The sequence below is a fragment of the Pithys albifrons genome, chromosome 1, assembly GCF_047495875.1.
Source record: "Pithys albifrons albifrons isolate INPA30051 chromosome 1, PitAlb_v1, whole genome shotgun sequence".
Classification (NCBI taxonomy): Eukaryota; Metazoa; Chordata; class Aves; order Passeriformes; family Thamnophilidae; genus Pithys; species Pithys albifrons.
Window position 1 is genome coordinate 20,780,768 of NC_092458.1, and position 21,437 is coordinate 20,802,204.

General features: G+C 38.1%; 1 protein-coding gene across 1 annotated transcript in view; it reads right to left on the reverse strand.

The window, feature by feature from the left end:
- Positions 1 to 21,437, reverse strand: part of LOC139681999 (pinopsin-like) — a 72,304-nt gene that overhangs the window by 36,780 nt on the left and 14,087 nt on the right. Inside the window, 1 exon segment of the mRNA XM_071575928.1 lies at positions 13,603 to 13,928. Within this exon segment, the coding sequence (XP_071432029.1) occupies positions 13,603 to 13,928 (326 nt within the window).

Sequence of the window (21,437 nt, forward strand, 5' to 3'; positions counted from 1 at the left end):
TGAGGTTGACACTAGCGATGCCTTAGGACTTTATTTATTTGCATATATGTATATATTTTTATATATTTACATATTTTAGATTTTTATATAGCTGTATAAGTTTCTTACATTTAGCAATTAGCAGTTGCTACCTCTGTGCTTCATTTCTTAATTTCTGTGTTAAGAGCAAGATAGCTGCCAGAACATCATGTTTGAGACCCCTGTACTGGGACTAGAGTAATAAGATATCATTTTAGCCAAAACAAGATAGAAGACCCAGGAACCTTGGAGGACCTCCAAGAAGAGAAAAGTGGCATGAGGATGATGAAAGTGAAGAAGTAAAGGGTCTTGAGATCCCTGACAACTCCAAGGAAGAAAGCCAAGGTGCAGATCTGGAGGAAGTTCTCAGGGTAGAACCAAAATGGTTTGAGGGTGGACAGTTCCTGGGTTGGAGGTAATCTTTAATTATGATAAATAAGTAGTGTTATAATTTAGTAAGGATCCCTATACTGGTACGCCTGTATAAACTTTGTAAATCTGAAAAGCTTTTTAGTAAAGAGCTGTTCTCTACCTACCCAGATAATATTGCCTCAAAAAGTTTTTTTCACACTCTTAGGCAATACTAGAATAATATTCTTTTACATAATAGTTTTGCTTTAGATATGGGGTTTTTTTACACTTATAGCCAGGAAAAAACAACACAGGTATTTTAAATAATTCTCTAGGATTCCTTCCAATTCCAACAGGGCCAACATATGTCTGGGACAATTACTATCAAGATACAAACTATTGTATCAATGATTCACTAACAAGCCCAGCCCCCTTCAAGTCAGTTTTTGCTAAATATAGATATTAGAAATTCTGGTCACTTTTGAGCAACGCTTCCATTTTGGAGTTTTGTGACACAAGTATTCTTCACTGTGCAATAAGTAGGGATGGATATAGTTAGAACCAGTATGAAGCCTGTTCAGTGTGAATTTATAACTTCAGAGAGAAAAAGTTGATGTACTTTTATAAAATTCCACCATTCTTCTGGAAAGACTGAAACTAATATAGCAATACCTGTACCTCCCTAAGGAAAGGTCAAAGTAAAAAGAAGACTGAGTTAACAAGATGATTCAGCAGGCTGGAATCCCATTTCATTTCACTTGACATTTAGACTGAATTAACATCCTGAACTTACTCAGCAAGCAATGGAGCCCAAAGTAAACCCATTTAATTTTATATTGAGAAAATCCAAAATGTGTCAGGCTGACATGACTAAGCAACTACTGAGCCTTGACCATCCTGGAGCATGGAGGCATGAGCAGGGCAGAAGAGCTTTTTCACTACTGAATAGTGAAAGAAAACATACAAAAAGAAATTACTCCCAGGGGTAGCATGCAATTAATAAAAGGCCAAGGCCAGACTGCCATCAACAGTTGAAAATTTCCTTCACAAAAAACTTAAAGATCAATGCAGAAAGGCCACATTGGAGCAATATGAGAGTCAGTTCTTTCCATCTGACATATAGACAACTAATATCCTTAAGCTGCTGCGGAAATGAGAGAGAGAAAAGTATCAAGTAAGGCCCTCAAAGACTTTTAGTGAGCTCTTTCAAGCCATAACAATAGAGAAAATAGGTGAATATAGTTGAGTGAACTTTCCCAGAGACAGGTGTTTTTAAATGCCCAGCTCCATGTTGAAGGCATTAGAGCAGAATACTGCTGGTGTTTAACCAGGGGTAGATACAGTCAGTAACTAGTGGTAATACTCATTCTATTTTCTGTGCAAGGTAATGGTTTGTATGCAGTGTTTTACAGGTGTATAACCAGCCTTTAAGTATGTTCTATGGGACTGCCAATAGGAATAAAAAAAGCATATACTTCAGTGTTTGCCAGGCAGGGAAAGCTCTATTCTTTACAGGACTCTTTGCTCAATATGTTTTCCAATTTTATGCTCAGAATATTTATTAATTTTGTCCTTTCTGCTTCTGTGCAGGTTGGTTTTATTCAAATATTTTTATATTTAATCTCTAATAGGTCAGATATAGGTAGCAAAATCTCAGCTATTTTTACACGTTTACTTTTACAGTTTCAAGTGGAGTGTTATGTTATCAAAAGTAACTGATATTACAGCCTTCTGAAACACTACAGTGTTGTCCCTTTTCTACCTAGCAGGTGACTAGAAACCAAACCAGTCCAATATTACTGAGATCCCCTTAATAAACACCTTACATGCTTTTTATTACTTGAGAAGCTGTTTAGTTTACAGATCTTCCAATTTAATTCAGATTACCACTGTTAAGTACAGCATGTCTGTAATATACCCTAAGGCAACCCTAGCACACAGTCATCTGTGATTAATTAGCTGCTTAGCTGATGTCAGTTGTACTACTAAGAGTCAAGTACTCACCCATGCATTGTAAGCCCAGGTGACTCCACCTCAAGCCAGAGATGGTTGTTCGTTGTTTAAAGATTCATATGGTGCAGACATTTTAAAAAAAGAACCATGGAGGGGGGAAAAAGATGCTTAATGAAGAGGAAAGTGAAGTCTCAGGCCCCTCAATATTATAAATTAAGAGTGAATGTTCATTAGTTTTAGTTGCATATCTTGAAATAACAAAGGAAGAATAAATTAAGACCACAAAGGGGACAGTGTTTAAACTACACTGAAAATTGTATGAAATAAAAAAGTTGGAGAGTCAATGGATTAAGCTTCATCTTCTTAAAAATTACCTGAGAATTAGAGTAATACATCTAATACACTTTTCTCCCAAGGAAACATTGGCTATTTAAGACCTTATCTTTTTCTTTTCCATCCTTTACTTCTCCAGAGGGATACTGATATACTGCATAAGAATTCCTGAGCATTTTAAATCGCAAGGCTCTATAACTAAGCAACTGGAGAGTTCATCTAGTGAAGTGAAATTCAAATGTAACATTTGTCAAATAAGAAGAAATGTAAAACTCTCTATGTGGTGTGATAGACAGTTATCATTTCTCCTGGTAAGGTCTGGACAAGCACTCCTTCAACAAAGAAGGCTCCCTGTAAAACAAGTGTCAGGTGCAAAATGGGAAGTGCCTGAACAGTATCATTTTTTCTTCCGGCAGGAGCAGATGTTTTGAAGAGCCATATGATAGTACTTAATTTTAAAAAGCTTCTGAAGCCTCTGCTCTACATACTTCACTAGGGCCAGTCTCATTTTGCTGGAATCTGCTCTCGGTCAGGGTGCAGTGTGTTTTCCCCATACCTGCCCAGGTGCAGTGCCTGGCCCCCCAAAACTACTCCAATTCTCTGCTGTAGTCAAGGCAGTGGCCATGACCACAGACATCTCCCTTTCTCCTGCTCCAGCCTTACCTTCCCACCTTATTCCCCTGTCATGCCTTTAAAACAAACAAAGAAACAATGGATTAATATTCAGCCAGCTGATTCCCCAGTGTTTAATTTGACTGACACTGCGTATTGAATGGTGTAGGATTATATTCTATCAAGGCTAGTAATTAAAGGCACTCAGTATTGGCCATCAATTTTTATTGACTAAAATTAACAAAAAGCTGCCTGAAACATAATTTTGTGTTTAAAATATTATTGGCCCTATTTCTGTCATAATTTTTCACTTGTGTCTGTGGCCCTCACTTTACTTTCAAAGCCCACTGAAATGAGTTACAGTCATATCTCTGAAGCACGTGGATTTATCATGCCATTGTTCTTCACTACATGATAACTTTTCAAGTAAAATTATTTCCCTCTGTTACTGCCAACCTATACTGTATCTTGAACTTTCAGAATTTTCAGCTGAGGAAGTGAGGCTAAATCAAGGAACCAATGAATAGAAGTCGATATTACAAATGTTTGTGGCCAGACCTTGGAGTTACAAGTCACACAGGACTAACAATGAGATGGAAAAAGGATTGAAAAAGTCAAACCAAACATCCTCTTTGCCCCACCAGGAAAAAAGCAGAACTACATTTTGGCTCAAGGGAGACGTTATAGCACCTTCCAGTAACCAAAGGTACCTACAGGAAAGCTGGAGAAGGACACTTTACGAGGACATGTAGTGATAGGACAAAGGGAATGGCTTCAAACTGAAAGATGCCAGGTTTAGACTGGATATTAGGAAGAAATTCTTTACTGTGAAGGTGGTGGGGCTCTGGAACAGGTTGTCCAGAGAACCTGTGGATGCCACATCTCTGGAATTGTCCCTGTCACTGGCAGGGGTGTTGAAACTAGGTGGTCTTTAATGTCTCTTTCAACCCAAACCCTTCTACGATCCTATGATTGTGACTGAAGGCTTTGCTAAATATATTAAACTTTATGTGCAGCAAACTATGGCTGTCTGGTTTGACTTCCCACCTGGACAACCCTGGCTGAAGTCTGACCTATGAGCTCTCACACAATGTGATACCAAGTACATGGTGGCCATCAGGGAAGGAAACCTTGGGCATTGCACATTTGTCCTTTTTTTTTTTTGCTGCACAACAGCGTCCCTTTGCAGATACACCCTCAGAAGTGTTTCTCTGGAGTACGATGCCACAGTGCTGCTACATGTAGGACAATTAATTTTTCTGCAAGTCTTCTGCCAGGGATTTCGCCTGAGGTCACAAGTTGGTCCCTGAAGTGGAGTTAAACCACAGAAAAGGAAGTAAGTGTGGCTCAGTTCTCCATGCTGAAATGTAAGTACACAAAAACACATCCTTTACTCTGCAAAACACCCTTCTGTACATTTAACCTTTCCAGTTTTATAACTGGTAGGGGGGAAAAAACCTTATGCTTTTTCCTATCAGGAAAACCCTTTACTGACTCATACTCTGAACTGAGATGTCACGAGTGCTTGGTATCAATGTACACTACTTGTGGTAAACTGAAAGACTCATGAAACCACAGCTTACATTTTATGGACATAAAGCTTCCAGAGATTAATGCATAAGATCTTAAATTTCTATTAGATTGTTATTAAACATTATGACAGGTTTATTTCCTCACTAGTTTATCTAAAGAATGAAAAGTGGCTAACTGAATGAATTCCTGTTTTCTGACCAGCCACAAACTTGATTTACGTGAATTTGTACATACTTGATTTACACCAAAGTCGTATCACTGTTTCTCTGCCATATACAGACAATTAAGTAATGATTTCCACTTCTGCAATCACAGGGGAAACAAGATCATAATCTTTTCTCATGCCTGTTTCCCTTGCAGCATAATCAGACCTCAAAAAATGAAGACTAACCCGATGGTATGTGCTTCAACAGTCAGTCAGCACTTTTTAGTCAGAAATACTGAGAACAATCCTGAGTGAACATGCCTGTCACTCGTGAGTTAGACATGTGTCTATGCAAGCACAGCCGCTGAAGTCTCTAAACACTTTGAATGGTATTTTGTTATGGATTGACTCACTTTACTCCCTTAAAAGCTGAGATGGTGAGCTTACAAGTCTTGTAGCTATATACTAAAAAAGAAATGTTAGCTATCTCCTTTATTTCTCAGGATTTGACCTTTTTCTCCACTGTTACAGAAAATACTGAATTTTATTCCCTTGGGACAGACACCTTTAACAAAAACTGGTATAAATGTAGTGCACAAAACTGAAATCTTTTTACAGTTGAGAGCAATGAACCCCCAAAGTCAATGCTATATTTATACTGTCTTCTTGATAGCTACATAGCAATCATTTCACCCCTGGGCAAACTCTAATCATTATGAAAGACTACTACAAGAATATGTTATCACTAGTAAATCTTCCTCCTAGCTAATGAAAGCAGCTTTTTATTCAAGCAGGTTTCTCAAAAAAATAAAATTAATTAAAAAAAAACAAACAAAAAAACCCAGCCAACAGTAATAATCATCTGCTTCACTGTAATGTCTTTGTACAGAAATGCAAGGACAGAACTGTCTGAAACATGAAATTATGACATCTGCAAATTGCTGGTCATAAAACTATGAATGCCAAAAATCAGTGTCAAAATGTTACAGATTTTGTTTCAAAAGTTATGCTATGTTTGTACTTTATATTATGACATGGCATTAAATACCAATAACATAGTGGCACAATGTTAAAGGTTCAAACACAGGAAGGTGATGTTGGGAGGAGCCCTCAGAGAATTTTTCTCACCATACCAACACAAAAGGTTTAGACTTGGAGTGCCAGGACTGAGGACAAAAGAGGGTTGATGACTTTCAGATTCAAGCTGAATGATGGGATTGAGGTGAGAGATCAGAACTCCAGCATCTGGGGGGGAAGAGCTTTTTCTTTCTTTTTCCCTCTGTGCTGGCTTGACCTGTTTTGTTTTTTTTTTTTTTGGGGGGGTGGGAGGGGGGGGGTAGGGTTTCTTTGGGCAGCTGCAGAAAAAGAGCCACTGCTTGTTGGTGAGACCTCCTTTTCTTGCTCTGCTCTTTGCTTTCACCCTCCATCTCTGGGCACCCTGAACTACAGAGAGAGAGAGAGGAGAGACACACTGCAGACTTTCTTTTTTCTCTTCCTGGGGACCGACTGAGACTGCAAGGAGATTCTTGGGAATTATCACCACCCCTCCATTCCCAGCATTTCCTTCTTAATTTGGAACAAAGGACAAGGAGAAAGAGAGAGAGTCCACTGAGTGTCCACTCATTGTCTCTGCCTCGCTGGGAAAAGACTGAGAATTCACCTCGCAGCCAGCCAAGGTGGGACACTGACACTGTTTATAAATATAACTGCTCCAGGAGGAATCTACCATTTGGGGGTTGTTCTCTTTTGTTTTTACTTTAGTGCTAGGGGAATAGTTTGCTCTGGTCTGTTTACAGTTATATCTATATCTACATATATATGTAGATATATAGTAGTTAAGGACAGTTATCCTTCTTATGTCTATTTTCTAATTAAAGTTACTTTTTCTTAAATTTAATAAAGAGTGATGCGATTATTGTGGAGGAATCCTCTTCTCTGTTTTTTGGCAAACATATTGGTTTTTTCCCCTCAAACTAAGACACACAATAATTTAACTATCTTACCATTCTTTTGGAAATAATTAAAATAGGTACTATTGGAAAAAAAATTGATACACTGTATCCTCTTTTCAAGGCCAAAGTATTCCTTTTTTTGTTATAACAAAGTTTACTTCTTTTAGTGGGACTCGTGTTAGCAGCTCTCAAAAGCTTTCAGTTTTGAGAAAAAACTCCTTGGGTATAATTTTCTTTCTCTGAGTACAGAGAGAATATAGAGGCAAAAAATTGAGCTAGACAGATACTTAAAATGCTTTGAATTCTAAAAGTTAACTTGTCAATGTCATGTGCCTTCCTTCTGTACAATAACAATAGTAGTATCAGCTTTACAAATAACTGGAAAATTCATGTATGTTCATAATATTTCCAAAACATCAAAGGAAAAAATTATGGAAATCACTTTACTGAAAGAAGAAAGGAGAAGATCCATCTAGGCAAAGAATGTTGTCAGAGTAAGGGAGAAAAGGGAAGCAATGGGACCCATGGACTGTGAAATTAGAAAGTGGTTACAGAAATTATCAGCAAATTTTTAAATAGAAAGAGTTGATATGCTAAGACTTTTTTATGTATGCAGTACAATCTACAGACTGCAACCTGATTCTAAATAAATTATGTATTCAACAGAATTAATTAACTTGTTGAGAAATAGTGAGGCATGATTTTTTGTGGTTTTTTTCTCCAAGTATTCCACAGCCTTTTATTAATAATTTCCAAAATAGCTGTTCCAAATATCACCTCATCTACAGAATTCTGATAAATCTGATCACGTTAGAAGCCAAGAAGACTTGAAAATAATCAGATCTTCAAAGAACTGATCAATGATACATGCTATATGCAGTCCAATGTATTTCAGTGCTCCTCTGCTTTGAAACAACAAAAAGAAGTCAGATATTCTACTGAAGAAACAATCCAGAATATCAGAAAAAAATAGTATTATACAGAAACGTAAACTGCTCTCATCATTCAAAGTCAATTCTTAAAGGAAATATCTAACAATAAAAAGGCATTTCTTGAGTGCTTGTTATCACAGAATCAAAAAAATAGCCTCTTGCTATTTTGTGTTCTAGCTGTGTAGTGGTTTGTACATGAAGAATTTGGCACAGGTCAAACAACTGTCCAGTAAGATGTTGAATATTGATTGCTATGTGTCTGTTGCAAGCTGTATAGAGAATTTGAAAGTAATTTTTTATGATTTTTTTATGATCCTGGCTATAGGCTATATTAACCTTATAGCATTTGATACTCCAGCAGACCCCTTTCACTACATTTTGCTATGTTTATTCCAATTCTCTCAGCCTAATGTGAGACTTCTATTTTAATTAAGTTCCCATATCTTCATGATGATGTGACAGAAAACATTTATTAATTCATTTCTAAACTGAATCTCTTTTTCCTTTGAATGAGATGTAATTATTATGTATTTATGACAAGGTTTAAAAATGAAAGGGAAAGCTATTTATCATTCTTTCTTTATACCACCAGAAGATAGGAGAGAAAGAATACATGAAGATCCAAAGGGAAGAAGTAAAATTTACAAACGTATGGTAAAAAATAATGAGATATTGTTGTTGGATGAGTACAGCTCTCTGAGCTTAGATGAGATTAGGGTTAAGGATACTTGAAATTCAATTGAAACCCAAACATACTTAAACACTTCGAAAAGGATGATCTACAGGAGCCTTACAACCAGGTCTACATCATGTTCACCTGAGTTACATTTCCTAGGACTTGATTAATTAAATAACTAGCAAAATTCTGAACTTTGCTTCTAAATGAAGGGCTATGACTATAAATCTAATTTTATTTCAGGCTTTTTAGACACTAAAATTTAATGGTGAATAATTGCTTTATCAGTTTCCTCAACGTAAATCCTACCTTCAGTGCCATCCAAGACAAAGTTTCAGAAAATTGAATTTCTCTTTAAATAGACATATGAAGCATATCAAGGAATGGTGGAACAATAATTACATTTCCATCTTACTCTTTCTGTTATGTGAAGAAGACTTCAGATTAAATCATGGAGCATTCTCTCTTTCTCCATTCATTTTCAAATGAGATGGAAAACTTGGAAACATGCACAGGAGCAATCCTTCTATTTTATTGTCCTTCCCTGAATACTTGAATGAACAATAATGTAATAATTGCTTTTACAGATATTTTTTAGCTTTACAAATACTCCAGACATAAAAAAGGATTAACAAATCAGAAGTTAAAAATTTACACATTTTCTTTCCTTTTCTTCTCAGACTTCCATTGTGGGCACAGGACTTTTCAAAACCACCACTGTTGTTTATATCCAAACCGTAAAAAAATAACTTGGAGTCAAAATCTCATAATACAGAAGTAAAAATTAGCTTCTTTGGGTTTATAATCAAATCATAATTTCACTCTGGGGCATTACTTCTTAAATAAGAGACAAAAGCACTCTCCCTCAACTAAATTTGGTACTTTGAAGTTGAAGTTTGGAAGAGAAGTAAGAAAGAAGACCAGAGAGCTCTTCACTGCATAACCTTCACTGTCTCCATTCCCCCCCAAGTTAACAAGACTTGGTCTGGGGATTGGTTAAAAAAAAAAAAGGTTATCTGGTTCTCCTATGACATTTGGAAGCCAGAAATCATGTGACACTTTTCAAAAGAAAAAACAAAAAAGTTGTTGTAAAGACAAATAGGTAATTTGACTATCTGGGCTCATATTTTGGTGACTAGATAAAACTAGCAGATTATGAGGAATTAAGCATTAGTACCACACGATAGACGAAAAGACGCACTGGCTAGTCTTAAAATTTTCCCTGAGTATAATATATGTGTTTTGGTTTGGTTTGTTTGTTTTTGTTTTGTTTGTTTTTGTCAAAAACAGAGTCAAAGTAGAACTGGAGTAATGAAATGAAAGGACATAATAGATTTTTTCAGCACTACTTTTTCCTCACTATACTCAAGCTTAAAAGAAAAAAAAAAAGGCACTAAAACACCCAAACAACTCCATGAACACTGTAGGACTATCAGGACATTTTGCAAGTCCATCTACTCCAGAACCCCATGAGGGAGTGTGACCACTGGCCCCTTGCCCACATTATCACACAGTCTGTTGCACTGAGGAAGAATTGTATGGTCAGATGTGTATTAACACTACATGTTTAAATCTTCCTGCTCGGGGTACCATCCTTTCTGTTGTTTTCCATGTTCTAGCTACATTCTGTAAAGAGCTGCTGAGCTCTGTCCAGGCACATATTTCAATGAAAGAAGACTGGCAATGATATGAGAGTCTCCATAAAACCAAGCTGAAAATTTTTCTTGAAACAATCTTCTGGGACTCTTCTTGTCCTTGGGCAGGATTTCTGCATGTAAGTGGAAGATACTAGAGAGTGAATAGATCTCTTTTAGAAGGTTTAACTAATTTTCATTAGGATGGTTCACAGGAATTCTCTGGGCCCCTCAGTGGAGGATTTTAATCACATTGTGTCTTTTGTACTGCAGTGATCACAATGTTAGTCTCTGTAACTCCACACTTGGGAGCCCACTTTTCAAACTATAAACAACTGACAGTAACGTCACCAAGAACATTTTTCCAGAGGGAATGCAATGAGTCACAGAGAAGCACCATAAGCCAAAAACTGAAAAAAAATAATTTAATTGCACAAGGAAAAATAAAACATCCTCAGTTTCCTTCCCTTTTGTTGTAGAGTGTGCATGAATAAAATATATGTGAATAATATTTTGTCAGGGAGAACACTTGGCACTGTTGATCAAACTCAATCATCTAGACAAAGCCAGCCTGGGAAAAAACCCCATACCTTTAAGGAAAATAATGTGAGTAATTACTAAGGGTCTTTGAGCTTGATAAATGGCAAGAGCTCTGAGATAATAATGCAGTTGTATTGTAATGCTGTTTAAGGGCTTTCACTGTTAACATTATTCATACAAATGCTATTGACTTGTAATTCCTTGAAAAGATGATCTTTCATAAACACTCTACTACTGAAATCCTTGAGCTTTTTACCATTACAAAGATTGCAGATGAGTTCATGGGATCTATTAATACCTCAAGTGACAGAACACCACCTAATTAAATATAGAGAAGAAGAAGAGAAAAGCAGACCTATAATCACTGTTGCTCGAAAGAGAAAATGCAGGCACCATGCCAATTCTTGCATTAACTATCCCAAATCTATTAAGGCGTCCTTCTGCCTCAAGTCATTTACATTGTACATTACTAATGGCATAACTCCTGCACTCTTATTTCAGGGTGCAATACCATTAATGCTACAACGCTCTAACATAAAAACTTCTGGCAAAATTATGAAACATATTTCAAAAAATTACCAAGGAGCTGAAGTTGGGACAGTACACATATTATGTTTGCAATGCTGCTACATTACTTCTAATACAAACCACCAGTGTCATAGGACAACTTATATCTATGAGGCCAGAAAATTACAAGATAATTATGCTTTTGCCCACTCCAGAAAGCTACAGCATTACTATATATGTCGCAACCTCTCTTAACATTTTTTTATTTTTCTACCTACTCTTCACACTTTTATGTAATAACTCCTTTTTTTTTTTTCTTTTTTTGCACAATTGTAATCTCTTCCTCTATTTTGAAACATGACATACTTAAGCATTTCATAAACTATCCCATTTATTGCAGAATAGTTAGAAGGCCTCAGACCAAAGGGGAAAAAGTCTATATTTCAGTGACTGTGTCATATGTTTGGAAATTCATATATATGTATGTCACAGGAAATTTATGAAATGCAAGATTGCAGGATTATGGTACTGGAAACATTTCCAGTACATCATAAAATGCTGAGGACTGATGAGTTTTCTGATTGAGAATCTTTTTGATGAAATATAACTTATCAAGGAAATCTCTGACAATCATCAGGAAAGCCTAAGACATTTTGTGTAAAAATTTAGGGTTTAGATATTCAAGACTTCTCAAAAACTCAGGCAGCTCTTATGACCCTTCATCCTAACAACTTTAAAGAGGAGATACGGTTTGATCCACACTGCATTTAGCAAGTATTAGTTCCCTAAGGCTTGTCCCTCCAACAGGTTACACAAGATTGGGTTTGATTCTCTTTCCCTTCCACCCTTTACAAAATTTCTCCACATTTTCTAACCTCCACACTGCAGGGCCTTGTTGATTGTTTTGGAAGGCATGAGGAGGATGGAGGAAAGAGGATTGTGGAAAATGCTATTCCTTCTCTTACGTTTTTTTTTCCTTTGAACAGTTGATTAATCAATAAATCTAATCTTCCACCCAGCCTACCCAGTCTTCATGTCTAAACAAAAAATGGCTATAGGGTGCACATATCATTTGGATGATGCTTTGTTCCCTCAGCATGTTTCCCACAACTTCTTGAGACCCAATCAGGAAAATCAGTAAGATTATGGCTACTTTTAATACAACTTAATTTAAAACAAAAAATCCAAACGCTAATAGAATAACACAAGTCTTCATTTAGCACTAGAGGATAAAGTAGGTGCTACTAAAGCTTCATCTATGCAGGTATTTTTATGTTGTGGAGGATTGCTCTTGTCAGGAAGAGCAGTAAGGGCTGAAGGAAAGAAGAGACAAAATGTTTTATTAGTACCACATGTTTCAAGATACTGCCACTTTCTTTAAAGTGATGGCAAAGGAAACTGCTGTCCGGGGATCGATAGGAACTGCAATTTCACTTCAATGATTTGCAATCAAAGGAAATTTTTGCCATATTAATATTGCAAAGCATTAAGAGGAGCACTAATATATGACTCTCACCAAAGGGCTCACTCAGAAAAAGGTTTCCCATTTGGGCTTTAAGTGTTCCTAAAGTTTTGACAAATCACGTGAAACAAGCAACATTTATTCCTTGTGACTAATCAAAAGCAAAGTACATTTAATTTAATTCTGTAGGAGAACCTCTATTCAGGGATTTACTGCCTTTTTTTTTCCTATTTCACACCTTTAGTTAATTCATCTGAATGTTTTAGAGCAGTGATTTTTAAAGAACACCTATACATTCATTCTTCACTCATTATTCATCATTAAGCCATTTCATTACTGTGCCAAATATATTCAAGCTTCACAATATCACACCCCTGGTATGGTCTTTTGGAACATTCATTTTGGAATATCTGCAGTACATCTTAAACCACTGTAATAGTAGGAGGAGTAATGGTGGTTTTAGTTAAAAGGAAGCTTTGAAATGTGGCCTAGAATTACAAGGAGAAGCTGATCCTTGGTTCAACTCTGTAAATCACAGCAGAACTACTTTAGAGTTAATCTTCCACATATTCAGGGCAGAAATAATTAAAATGTCATAATCCAAAACCAGGAAGAGGTATTTCTACAGATTTATAAACAGGTAAACATGTGCATTTGCTTCATTACAAATGCAACCTTCACTCTGATATGCTGGACATGCTAGAACACAGTATTAACAACAACAAAGTTAGTATTTACATAGACATTATCTGGTTGTTTTGACTGAAACTTCAGGAGAATTAAAAGGAGTGGTGAAGACCCCATGCCTCCTCCTTGAGGCTTTCTATGGTCTTTTCAATTTCATTTTGGTTTGTTGATTTGTTCTCTATCATAAGTACTCCCAAATTTGATAAAAGAGAAGTGCAACAGATGCCCCAGAGGAGTTTGGACCATGGGTGGCACAGAGCTGCCTACCTATTTAACTGCATAAAGGAGTCGACCATAGCAGTACATCATGACCATCACAGGGACAAGCAAGCAGAATATGAAGAGACAGGTGATGTAGGATGTGGACTCAGCTGACTCTGAGGACCAGCGTACTGAACAGCTTGTACCAGCACCTTCTACTCCATAACTGCTCCAGCTGATCAGAGGTGGCACGGTCCAGACCAGGGAATAAATCCATGAACCTCCAACTGCCAGCAGAGCCTTTCAATAGTCATCGCTGCGCTTGTTGCACAGGGTGAGAGTGCTGTAGCGCTCATAGGACAGGATGGCCAGGGAGATCAGGGACACAATGCCTGCAATGAACCAAGCAATATAAATGCTTACTTTCATTATTTTGCATGGTATCTATTCCAAATTCCAAGAAAGGTGATTATTATTTTGCTATTACATATTTGAAGAACAGTGAAAACTATTTCCATTATTCTCTTTGTGTTAATCTCACTGGACCTGGCTGCTCTGTACATTGTGCCAAATTTTGTTTAACTCAGATTTATTTTATATTGGAAGATTTTTTACTTGAGAGATGTTCATCTTCCAGTCACATTTTCAGCTTTATCTGTTTTAGTATTACCCAGGGGAAATCAATTTTCTTCCTGAACTAATAAAATGGTGAAAGATTCTCTTGATAAGAACTATTCCACTTTTAACATCCGTGAGCATTTTCAAATATATTGCATTGACTTCTATACATGCAAAAATAGCTACATATTCAAGATTGGGAGCCCCAGAATGAAAAAAGCTTTTGCTTCTTTTGCTCTGTCCCATCAGCAAGACATACTTTCAGTCACAATCACCCATATATGGAAACAACAAGATAACTACATTGTAACTGATTAGGCAGGTTGCAACTTTATTTACATTTATATCACATCTAAAATAATCAATCTAAAAAGTGATTTAGATTAATAATGAGCCCTAGGCGTCATTAGCCCCTCTTCCAGAGAAAGACTTAAAAATCTGGGTTGTAGGACATTTCTATTCTTTTTTTCAAGGAGATCCCAAACTCTCTACAAAACTTAATGGTTTTCTATGGTAGGTTCTTAGGCATAACTCAGTTCCATGGCCTTTGCTATTTCCTATGTTTCTGTTCACCTGCAGTTCTTGGTGACAAAATACTGGATACAACTTTCAGGATTTATGACAATAGGAACTCGTTTGAAGAAATTTAAAACCATCTTTTCCAATGGTTTCCAGTCCTATTCTTTTGGACCTGTAAGATGAAAAACCTGAATAGATCTATGTCAGTGCAGCTCCTTCCAGGACTATTTTCTTGATCTTTTCTATTAGCAACTGTAGCACTGAGATATGTAGCCTGCTAAAATTCACAGCACATCCATTACCAGAAAAGGTGATCTTCAGGGTAATCCACAGCCATAACCCATTTCCCTCATTTAACTGTCAGCTTCTTCTATAGCTCCTTCCCAGGCATGGAATAGAGGTGAGTCAGAGACTCTCTTGGGAACAGGACTAGTCTTATCCTGTGCCTGGGTAAACCCTTCTCCAACACACATACATACCAGGGCACAGTAGAATATTATCCCCAGGCATGACATTTGGCTCATCTTTTCCTCTCGATTCAGTGACTCATTTCCCAGTTTGCTGGTTGCAGGCACAGCTATTTCTGTCATCCTGACAACAATTTGCAGTTACTTGGTGCAGAGCTGGGTATGGCAAAGTACCCCAGAGGAATGCAAACACTGCTTGCTGCAATAGGATGCTTTATTTCTCAGGGGAAGAGAAGGCAAAAGGGAGGAAAAGGCAACTTTTGAAGAAGAAAACATCTTTCTTGTTACAAGAGTCTACTAAATTATTTTCTGTATATTACTGGGAAGTAAACAGCAGCTACATTTACAGATATAACAGCTCCATTAAACTCCAACTCATAAACTGACCTGTTTTAAGGTTATTTTAGAGGCAGCAGACACTTTCTGATCATCCTTCATCTAATCTGATTTCCTACATAACACTGCTCTTGAAAGGCCTTGGACTCAAGAACAAAGAATATACTTCTCTCTTCTTGCTCCCAGCCCACAATTATTTATCTTAACTATTTTCTTTATCTGCTTGACTAGAAAGCTTCTCACTGTCAAAAACAGCTCATATAGATACCTAAGGCAAAAATCCAGATTTTATATTTGAAACTTAGGCCTTGGTAAGGTGATATAGATATGTTTCTGTATTTTAGATTAGACAATCATGGGCTAGCAGAAAACTGTCTTGGGAACAAGAAATCTCTCTCCTCCCAGCTTAGTACTCTACAGCAAGGATCTATTGTTCTTGCTCTACCTCTGATGGTAATCGAGGCCACATTTAGTTTTGTTGAGAACATTCCTGCACGTGTGGTGTTGCCTAGAAAACCCAGATGGGGTATTCAGACTTCTGTAGCCCAGGGCCCTGCTTCGTGGATGGCTGCTTTCACTACTGAGCTCTCTGGTCGAGTCTGGCTCCCAGCTCTGCCTGCTCATCCCTGGGGCTATGCTACCATTCTAACTTCTTCTGGTGTGTATTGTCATGATTTATGGCAATCGTTTACTCCTCTTGTTTTCACCTACTGCCCAATACAAGGAAGATGCTGAGCTTTTCTTGAGCTGGGACTTATGATAGATGGCATTATAGAGAGGATCTGAGGACAACTGACCATGAATATAGGATTACTTGCTTTGAGATGCAGAAAAGACTCATCTTAGACTGGCACAGAATTAATGCCCAGATATTGAATTATGATCATGGTGATGTAAGTGAAGAATAAATAAAATATTAGCACTCAGAGAAAACCACAAAATCTTCCTTTCAATTACAGAAAATATTTTTCTTCTCTGTACAGAATAAAATTAGAGACTCTTAATTGCACATCTTGGCAGAAGCCAATTCATCTTCACTCACCTTTTATTATTGATCTCCACTGACATTACACAAGCTATACTTTTCTCTGGAGGACAAAGACTGTGAAATATGGAATCCCAGACTACAAAAATTCAGAGATAAATCCAATATTTTTCTTTTTTGCACAGTAAGATTTCAAGGACTTTTTAATAGCACTAAAATTAATATCACTGTGCATTGACTTTTAATACTTTCAAGACAAGAAGCGAAAATGAAGAAACCACTGAAGGGTTTATAAGTTCATAAGAGATAATAAAAGAATTCAACATTCTTCATGTGGTTTAAATTTACTAAACCAGAATAACTTTTTAGAAAAATTACATTTACTTTCAAAGAATAGAACTGGTGTTTTGAAACACAAAAAGGAATGAAATTAAGAGCCAAAATCAAAATAAAAATTAAACAAGTAGTTCTTTTCAACAGTGATATACATTCAGCTGAACTGGCTGTGAGTAATGAAAACATCTATTACCCAAGTGAGGAAGAAACAGGAACAACAGAGGCCACGGCAACCCTCTCACAGTTTACTTTGAGGGGCCTTGTGCAACATATACAAAGTCACAAGGCATGCCCCAACCCTCTATGCCAACACAGCAGCTCCATCCAGCCCTGCTGATGGAGGGCCTTTCATCTTACCAGGAAAGCCAAGACTGTTCAAAACCAAACCAGGATGCACACCAAGAAATAACCTTGTGGTAGATCAGCTCCAATATCCCTGATTACTAAGGATATCCTCGGTCTTTTAATTAAAAAAAACCCAAACAAACAACCACCACAACTTTTTTATAATATCACTCTTTTATTAGTTCAGTAGCTGAATTCTAGACATATACCACTATCATTTGATCAATTATAACAGATACACAGACTTAATTCATTGGACAGAAACAACATAATTGTGTAACAAAGGCAAAACGAGGTTTTGTGTTCAGTATTTAGTTTGACACTGCCTAGAAGTAAAACAGAGGCACCAGGTATGTAACCGTGAATAAGCTGTCAGCAAAATAAACGATGATTGCCTTACCCTGTATGTGCTTTTCAATAGCACCCAGTATGATTCTCTCCATAATTTTTCCAGGTACTGATTTTAGACTAACAGGCTTGTAGTTTCCCCAATCCTCCCTCATGCTCCTCTTGTAATCTGGTTTGGCTAAAGTAGACTAAAACTTTTCATTTTTCATTGTGTCTCCTAGCTTTGCCTATCAGAGTTTTCTTAATCCCATGTGCATTTAACTGTTGTGACCTTTGCCAGAAATCCTGCAGTTATCTAGTATTCTATTTCATGCCCTATCTATTGCAGTCAGAGGAATTAGTGAGAATCTCAGCTTTAAAACAAAAAGCAATTAAATACTTTAGAATCCTCTCTGAGGGAAATACTTGAATGCAATACCCATGGTCTTAATAAACAGAGAGCAAATAAAAAAAATTAATGTAAGTTATAAAAAGAAGAAAATAATTATAATTTTAAAGCTAATCATAATGCTTTATGCCAACATTTCATTCTTATTGTGCAGTAACATTTATGACTGTGTAGACTGCATATATTAATATCACATGAGTAATTCTTTTTCTAAAATTGCAACAAAATTAGGTTCATGAATTGCAAATCTAAATAGAATTTGCTTCCAACAAATATTTAGGGCCTCAAGCTGGTACCTAGCCAAATAGCTCCACAGGAATCAATCACAGTGAGAAAGATAATTTGCTCCCCCAACATTTTATGCATATACAGGAACAAAGATGAGATTCTCACTGAACTGTACTGAAAGATGACAAAAAAATCCACTGCAGATTACATTACATGAACAGATAATTATTCAAAGGTTAACCATTGAAATAAATGACTTTGAGACAAGTTGGATGTGGAGCATAAAACTTTTCTACACAGCAATTAGTTGCAGTGAGTAGAGTGCAAGAAATTAATTCAAGTCATAAACCAGGACAGGCATCTATTTATAGAACTATCATCTGAGACATTATTATTTACTTTTATTTAAGAATCTGTACATTTCTCCCCGGCAGCACAGCACAAAGTATGCTGTGAAAGGCACAGCAAATCATTATGCTTTGTTCCCATGAGTCCCAGCTAAAAGCATTACATTCTCTTATTAGTTTTTGCTCCTTTATGCTGCTCACTGATATAGTAATTGGAATGGGGATGCAGCTCACCCATGGTCTCTAGGTTATGAAAAACTGAGAATCACAGAGATTCAGCCTACACTAAATCAATGTTTTGCCTTCTAACTTAGGTATATCTGTCCTCTTAAATCTCCTGAAGGTCATGGTTAGAGATCTGGAGCATCAGAGTTCCATGATGTAATGTATACTCTGCCCTGTGTTATCAAGGACCAGGGGTAATGAAAAGAAGCCCCAGGTAACCTTAGACTGACTGAGCTTGGAGGAATGCCATGGCACCTTCTTCAACAAGAAATTAATGGAGCAAAACTAAATCCAAGGGCTTGCAAAATCCCAAGATAGATTTAACACATCCAATCTCCATGTGGGTTGATTTTACTCACTCACAGGCACTCATAGCTTTCATTCACTCACACTCTCCACCCACAGATCCACAAGTACAAAGATCTGTGGTTAAGAGGTCTGTCCAGGATCTCTTTTGTGTAACAGAGGCTCTAGCTATCAGTTGCCTCTTGCTTGCAGGTATCTCCCTGGCAATAAATGGGGTTTTGGATAGAGTTTTTATACACTTTTGGAGTTCACCATCATTATGAAATCCTGCCCATATAAACCTCATAAGTCCCAGGTGATACTGCAGCTCCCTGTTTGCATTTCTTCATTGAGAAAATACACCTGCCTGTAACAAGCTCACCTGCACAGGCATGGTTTCTTTCATGGTGAGCTACCAGGAGAGTAAATGGCAGGTGTACTCTGTTGCACTCTTGATGTCATGCTGCTCTCAGTGGAGTGCAGGATCCTCCACCAATACTCTGACATCCGATCCCATCAGATCTCGGAAGCTAAGCAGGGTCAGCCCCAGAGCAGTACTTGGATGGGAGACCTCCTGGGAAATGCTGGGTGCTGTAGGGTCTAGTCCTGAGGACTTCCCTGTCACCGCCCAAGCTCGCTCGGCCATGGCAGATGAACCTTAAGACTTAAACGGTGGGGCCTCACCTAAAATATCCACTGCGCAGGCTGGAAAGGCACACTCATGTGGGGACAGCCCTTTCCAAACCTTTGTTCGCGATGCCAAGCCACAACAACAACAACACACTGTCATGCTCTGTTGTTAGCGCACTGTCCTTCAGGCTTGCCTGAGTCAAAATATCTGCTCGGTTTTACTGCTGGGAGCAGCATTCTTCATTATCTGCATGGGCTGTTCTTGCTCTTCTTCTGTGCTGTGTTCAGGTGTTTACACACAGTTCCCTTCATGCACCATCTAGTGAGACAGGGCAAAACACAGCTGAGAGACTGGTGCAAGGCAGAGAACCAGAGCGTGCCTGTGTGTTCTGCTGCTGAGACCCATGGCAGGATGGTGCCAGCTGACCACTCTCCAAGTGTGCACCAGATCATCTCCCAGCCATGTACAAAATGCAGAGGGGAAGTCAAGGGGATAGTAAGTGCTGGGTTCCCACATGTCAACTACAGGACCCTGTGCTAACCCCAGAGGGTCCTGCCAGTGGCAGACTTTAACTAACAGCAAGTCCAGATACTGCAGCTTAAATGTGTTGCTGAAGGAAGAGAGAACAGTGATCTTTCATATATTTACAAGATTCCATTCACATACATGTGTGCATATAATACCTATTCCTGTGAGGCAGCTTTAACATACTATCCTGGGAAGGACATCATGCACCTGGAAGTGGAAGAGCAGCATGAATCAGCAGCTGGCAGGCTGGGGCTCACCAAAAGTTGCATCTTTCCTTCTGCAGTCAGGCCACTGTGCAGTGGTGAACAGTGAACTCGGAAAGAGAGCAACCCAGAAAACACACAGTAAGGATGGCAGAAGCATACTCTGGTCTCCACTAACAAAAGCTGTGCTGGGAAATAACAAACATGAGCAGTAGGTAGGTTTCTCAGAAACATTGTGTCCTCACACAGCTACATTCCCTTCCTTCTAGTCCCTCAGTTTTCAGCTGCTAAATCTCCACTTCTATTAGTCAAACAATGTGCTAAAAACTTTGCGGAAGTACGAGATGAAGATAAGACGTAGATGCACCCCAAGCCGGGAACATTGGGGAATCCTGCACTGAGATATTCTTTTGCTGTTTCTTCTTGATAGTGTCTCGATTGTACTTGCTCAAGGACTTAAAGCTAAACTGCTGGGGAAGGGGCGCGTTGCGAGAGGGCTCTTCGTGCCCTCGCATGCCACCCCACACGGTACCCCGGGTTCGGCGCCGGATATCAAGGTGCATTCTCGTAGAGACAGAGCCTTGACTCTAAGGTTAAAAACAGGAAGGTTCAACTTTATTGGGGGGTGAACAGGTTATATAACTTTTTGGAGTGAACATGCGGACAATAACAACTTGGGATAGGCTAAAGGCCTCTGTCCACGCAGCAGCAGGCTGCTCTGATTGGTGGAAGGGCTGGTGTTCACGAGGCAGTCAGCACGCCCCTGGCACCACCGAGGCTGTTGTTTTTCCTGGGTCTGAGGTTGTTTACCTGCCTTGTGGCTGGCTCAAGGTCATTGTGACCTTGCCTGGCTGGCAGCCCCTGGATCATGGGTTGTGCACAGAGGCTTAAGGCCAAACCTCCCCTACACTAAATAAAGAAAAACAGCACTAAACAAAAGTCCTCTTCAAATGAAGGCTCTTAATACCTCAATTTTAAGGTTTCAAGTCTAATTCCAAGTTGTGCTACAGAATGATATTTCATAAATACATTACTGAGTTATACGAAACTAGTTTGTTCAGTGACTCAGTGCTGTTTTCAAGGGAATTAACTTTCCTGAATTTAAATTAGAG